Below are 5,433 nucleotides of genomic sequence, written 5' to 3'. Positions count from 1 at the left end.
GTGTGTGGGCCCCCGCTCAGGGCAGCAGGCAGGGGGGGGAAAGGGGCTGCCAGTGGGAAAAGGATGTGGGGAGGTGGGGGATGGGAAGGGAGACGGGGAAAAGGAAGGGAAGGGAAAGAGGACGTGGAAAGGGGAAGGAAAAAGTGAAAAGATAAAGGAATAAGAAAACAAGGAGAAAGGAAAAAGGGGGGAAAGGAGGAAAAGAGAAAAAAGGGGAAAAGGGAAATAAATAGGGGGAAAAGGGAAAAAAGGAAGGACAAACAAAAAAAAAAGAAAGAAGAAAGGAAGGAGAATGAAGAAAGAAGGAGAAAAGAAAAATGAGAAAGGAAAGAAGGGGAAAGGAAGGAGGAAGAAACAAAAAAAGGAAAATGAAAAAGGAAACAAGAGAATCAGAAGAATAGAAAAAAGTCAGAAAACAGGAAAGTAAATTAGAAAGAAAAGAGGAAGAGGAAAGGAAGAGAAAAAGCAATAGAAAAGGAAAAAATGGAAAAGATAATGGAGAAGAAAAAAAAGGGTAGAGAAAAGAGCAAAAGAAGAAGAGAAAGTGAAAATGGAAGAAGAAGAAAGAAAGAAGAGAAAACGAAGGAGAGAGGAGGAGGCACTGGGAGTCCTCACCACAGCTGAGCAGCTGGGGCCAGAGGTCCCCACCAGCCCCGGGGAGGGGATGCCCACAAGCCGTTACCTTGTCGCCCAGGTAGGGCTGGGGCAGCTGCCAGTAGTAGGACTCGGGGGACAACTCCCCAAAGCGCCCATAGGTGAGCTGAGGCCCCTGGGTGCCCATCTCCACGCTGAAGCCGGTGGCCACGCGGGTGCTGCGCTGCCGGTTCACCAGCGCAAAGCCCTGCCAGCTCCCAGCAGCAAATGGAGTTCGCACCTGTGGGACGGGTGGCTGAGTGCCTCGGGGACACCGGGTGATGGCAGGGACCTGCGGGGCCCGTGCAGATGGGGGACTCACCGTGTCGCGGGTGTAGGAGGTGCTGGTGCAGTGCTGCACGATGCCCATGCAGAAGCAGGGCTGGCAGCCTGCTGGGTTTTCGGCACTCAGGTGGAAGTGGTGGGGGCGGCAGGTGGCACAGTGTGGGCCTTCCACATTGGCCTGTGGGATGGGGCAGGTGACGCTGTCGTCCCCATCCCAGTACGGGGACAGGGTGCAGCACGGGGATGTGGCTCACCTTGCACTGGCACAGCCCACTGGCATCACACCGCTCACTGGTGCTGCCCCGCATGTCACACTGGCACTGGCCACCAGCAGCTCCTGGCTCTGGGGGTGGCAGGGTGGGAAAGAAGTTAACAAGGGTTCCCAGCATCAGCACGGGGACACCGCGCATTCCCCTCCCCAAGGCTCACCACGGCACAGCTCTCCCCGCAGTGGGTCCCCCACGTAGCCAGACAAGCACCTTTGAGGAAGGAAGAAATAAGGCAGTGAGAGGGATCCTCAATACCCCCATGCACCTCCTTGCCACCACCATCCCCTGCACCTCTCACAGAGCCGCCCGGTGTGTCCTGGAGGACAGGCGCCGCATGTGGGCTGCCCGTCTGTGTCTTCAAAGCAGCTCCTGCATGGGACAGGGGGACAGGGTGATGGGTAAGTCCCAGCTGACAGCCTTGGGGATACAAAGGGGGCTGGAGAGCACCTACTGGCTGTCAGTACGGGGACCATGGCACGGGCAGGGGCGGCAGTCGCCTGGGGTCCCGCGGGTGGCATCGCCGTAGTAGCCAGGCTGGCACTTGTCACACTGAGCACCCTCCGTGTGGTCCCGGCAACCCTGGTATCGTGGGGAAAGGATGATGCTGGCACAACAGAAGGGTCCCCACTGTGTCCCCCGCACCATCCCCACAACAGCACGTGCTCACCTGGCACTCGCCGGTCTCAGGGTGGCATTCAGTGGCATGCCCATGGCACTGACAGCGCTCACAGGTGCCCAGGTAGAGCCCGCTGGTGCTGCGTGAGTAGCCCACGTCGCAGTCCTACAGGGACAGGAACGGGTGTTGGCCACCAGCTGCGTCCCAGGGCCGTGGGGAAGGTGGGGAGCTCACCTGGCACGAGGGGCCGCGGTAGCCGGGGGGGCAGGTGCAGTCTTCCACCTCCAGTGCCGGCGGCCGGCCAGTGGCATGGGGCACAGCCACATCCAGACGGACATCGGACAGCCTGCAGGGCGAGACAAGACGTTCCCACCGCCCTTCCTGCACGCCCCCCGTCCCCAGGCAGGGTCACCTGCCCCACTACCTGCTCTCTGTCGGCTGCTCTGAGTACGACGCGCGGATCATGAGGACGTCGATGTTGGCCAGGGCCATCAGGAGGTGCTCCCGGGTGGCATCGCGCCCATCTGCTCTGCGCCAGGCGTGCTGCTGGCACAGCCCCGTGGTGACCAACACATCCTCGGAGTCCCCACACCCACCCCAGGGGGACATCGGCTCTCACCTCACGGAAGGGCACGGTGATGGTGGTGGGGACACCGAGCGTGGGGCTGGTATTGGAGAAGTACTTGAGGGAGATCCCGTTGCCTTGCAGCAGGACATCGGGCTGGTGCTGCAGTGGCTGGGCACCCGCCGGTGCGTGGTGTGTCACCGTGTACTTCAGCTCACCCCCGTACGACGTCACCTGCACAGGGACAGGGCTCAGCCGGGCTCGGGGGCACCCAGCATTCCCCCTGTCCGTGCTGCGGCACCTTGTCTCCAGTGAAGGATGAGGGCAGCACCCAGAAGTAGACGTCACGAGGCAGCGTGTGGAAGTCTGAGAAGATGAGTTCCCCCGGGGCAGCAAAGCGCGAGCCCTTGATTGCTGTCCTCGTACCCGCCAGGTTGGCCAGGTGCAGCGGTGCCACCTCCTCAGAGGTGACACGGACCTGCAGCAGTGGGGGGACGGGGCCATGGGCACCCATGTTGGGGTACAGCATGGCACACATAGCACGGCACAGTGCAACACAGCGTGGAACAATGTGGCACTGCACAATGTGGCATGGCACAACACAGTGCAGCACAGCAGGCGCACGATGGCACGGCACAACATGGCACAACACGGCACAACACCGCCTACCTGATCGCGGCTCCAGGAGGAGCTAGCGCACTGCCGTGAGACGCCCATGCAGAAGCACTTGAGGCAGCCATCGGGGTTGGCATCACTCAGGTGGAAGGTCCCCACGGCGCACTCATCACACTGCCGCCCCGTCACGTTGGGCTGCGGGAGGGGGGTGGGGATTGGGAAACTGGTGGCATTGGCGATGGGGAAAACCGCAGGGGACCGGACTGGGTGCAGGGGGAAATAGAGCGGGTCCAATGGGAGTCAGGATCGGGTGCCGCGGGGCTGGGGCTGGCAGACACCCACCTTGCAGCGGCACGTGCCACCCACCGCGTCCTTGCCTCCACGTGCGTCACATTTGATGAGCTCCTGGCCTGTGGTGAGAGGAGGGTGAGAGCGGGCAGAACCAGTGGGGATGGAAGGGACGTGAGGGACACTCACCGATGCGGGTGCACTTGCCGCCAGGCTGGATGGGGTTTCCCTCATAGCCCGGGGCACACCTGTGGGGAACACGGGCTGGTGGGAGGAAGCCGGGGGGGAGACACTCGGTCACAGATGGCGCTTTGCCCCCACCCTGCACACCCACCTCTCACAGCGGCGACCAGCATAGCCAGGGGCACAGGCGTCACAGGTGGCCTGGCCATCTGTGTCCAGGAAGCACGATTCAGAGAACCTACAGTGAGAGGACGGTGATGTGGGGATGGAGACACAGGACCAGGATGTGGCGCCAGGACTCCCAGGGCGGCACCCACCTGCGAGCCGGCTCCGTGTAGGGGCAGGGGCAGGGGCGGCAGGCAGTGGCCGTGCCCTGTGTGGCATCACCAAAGAAGCCAGGTTTGCACTTCTCACACTGGGGACCCTCGGTGTTGTGCTGGCAGTTCTGGGGGGCGGCACAGGGCTTAGCAGCACTGTCCCACAGTCAAGCTGCTGTCCCCCACATCCCCATCCTCACCAGGCAATGCCCGTAGACCTGGTCGCAGGTGCTGGAGTGGCCGTGGCAGCTGCAGCCGGAGCACGTCCCCAGGTAGGGGCCCTGCGGCACCCTCTCGAAGTTGGCAGCACACCGCTGGCACGACAGCCCCGTGTAGCCCACAGGGCACCTGAGGACAGAGTGGTGTGACGGTGGCACTGCAGAGGTGCCACAACTGGTGGGAGCACTGCTTTGCCAGTCACCTGCACTCCTCAACATCCCCAGCGGGTTCCAAGCCAGTGTCCCTGGGGCCAGTGACATCCATGGCCACGTCGCTGAGCCCCACGCTGGCCATGCGCCCATCATACACCGCCCGCACCAAGATGCCTTCCAGACTCTGCAACACCATCAGCAGCAGCTCCCGGCTCACTGGCGCACCTGTCTCATCTTCCCAGTTGTCCTGCCGGGGGTGGTGACAGCGATGTCACCAAGCAGTGCCACCTGTGACCACTGGTAACGGTTAGCACCTATCCCCAGTACACCCACCTCAGTGAAGGGGATGCGGCGGCGGTTGAGGACATCGGGCTGGGTGGCCCTGGCATGGGCCCGGAGTTGGCGGCCGTGGCCCTGCAGCAGCACATCGGGGCGGGGGGCTGGCTCGGGGGGCCCTCGGCCCAGCCGGTAGCGCACGCCATAGCTCAGTGCTCCCCCATAGGCATCCACCTGGCAGCAGAAGAATGGGGTCAGCGGTGGCAATGGGATGTCCCCCAGCCCCACTGCTGTCCCATAGCGGTCACCTTGTCACCCAGGAATTGGGCTGGCAATGCCCAGAAGGCATCGAGGGCCAGGAAGCGTCGGGACAGGTCCAGCAGCTGGAACTCCTCGGTGGCCACGTCCACGTGCAGCTGGGTGGCTGACAGGGCCGGCACGGATGGGGCCGATGGCACCGTCACATTGACACCTGCGGGAAGAAACTCAGCTCTGCACATCCCCAGACCCCGTGCCCCTCCCCGCCATCCCCATCACTCACCCTTGAAGTCATCGGGGCGATCGAAGCTCAGCTGAATGCGGTGGCGGTGGCGGGCGGTGGCGTGGCAGGAGGAGGTGACGCCGAAGCAGAAGCAGGGCAGGCAGCGGGACGTGCCCGTCACCTGGAAGTGGCCTTCAGGGCAGGGACCTGCAGGAAAGGGTGGGATGCGGGTGAGGGCTCAGGGATGGGGTGGGATGGGATGGGGCAGTGGCAGCAGCCGGGGACGCTCACCGGGGCGCGGGGTGACGGTGAGGACGCTGTCTGGGATGCCAAAGACCATGCCACGGGTGTTGATGGCCTCGCAGGTGTAGGCGCCCTGGTCGGCTTCCTTCACGTCCCGGATGGTCAGCGTGCCCTGCCCGCCCTCGCTCACGATGGACACCCTGCACAGCAGGTCAGTGCACCGCACGCCCAGCACGTGGCACCAGCACGTCCCCAAACCCCGCACCCCTCCAGCACTGCGTGCTCCAACCC

The 5,433-nt window shown here is 63.1% G+C and overlaps 1 protein-coding gene across 1 annotated transcript in view; it reads right to left on the bottom strand.

Annotated features, from left to right (window-relative positions):
* The window catches only part of LOC100549236 (basement membrane-specific heparan sulfate proteoglycan core protein), a 17,811-nt gene that overhangs the window by 293 nt on the left and 12,085 nt on the right, over positions 1-5,433 (bottom strand). The window contains exons 37-58 of the mRNA XM_010723011.1: positions 5,191-5,342; positions 4,960-5,106; positions 4,727-4,890; positions 4,476-4,652; positions 4,193-4,389; positions 3,972-4,119; positions 3,772-3,899; positions 3,606-3,692; positions 3,461-3,519; positions 3,326-3,393; positions 3,038-3,178; positions 2,670-2,846; positions 2,423-2,602; positions 2,228-2,346; positions 2,038-2,149; positions 1,855-1,968; positions 1,639-1,766; positions 1,479-1,556; positions 1,348-1,397; positions 1,173-1,261; positions 956-1,096; positions 673-874 (exon numbers count right to left, since the gene is read on the bottom strand). Coding sequence (XP_010721313.1) covers positions 673-874; positions 956-1,096; positions 1,173-1,261; positions 1,348-1,397; positions 1,479-1,556; positions 1,639-1,766; positions 1,855-1,968; positions 2,038-2,149; positions 2,228-2,346; positions 2,423-2,602; positions 2,670-2,846; positions 3,038-3,178; positions 3,326-3,393; positions 3,461-3,519; positions 3,606-3,692; positions 3,772-3,899; positions 3,972-4,119; positions 4,193-4,389; positions 4,476-4,652; positions 4,727-4,890; positions 4,960-5,106; positions 5,191-5,342 — 2,858 coding nt within the window. The remainder of the gene's footprint in view (positions 1-672; positions 875-955; positions 1,097-1,172; positions 1,262-1,347; positions 1,398-1,478; positions 1,557-1,638; positions 1,767-1,854; positions 1,969-2,037; positions 2,150-2,227; positions 2,347-2,422; positions 2,603-2,669; positions 2,847-3,037; positions 3,179-3,325; positions 3,394-3,460; positions 3,520-3,605; positions 3,693-3,771; positions 3,900-3,971; positions 4,120-4,192; positions 4,390-4,475; positions 4,653-4,726; positions 4,891-4,959; positions 5,107-5,190; positions 5,343-5,433) is intronic.

This window comes from Meleagris gallopavo, chromosome 23 (genome assembly GCF_000146605.3).
Source record: "Meleagris gallopavo isolate NT-WF06-2002-E0010 breed Aviagen turkey brand Nicholas breeding stock chromosome 23, Turkey_5.1, whole genome shotgun sequence".
In the NCBI taxonomy this organism is placed as follows: domain Eukaryota; kingdom Metazoa; phylum Chordata; class Aves; order Galliformes; family Phasianidae; genus Meleagris; species Meleagris gallopavo.
This window is presented reverse-complemented; position numbering and strand designations above follow the sequence as displayed.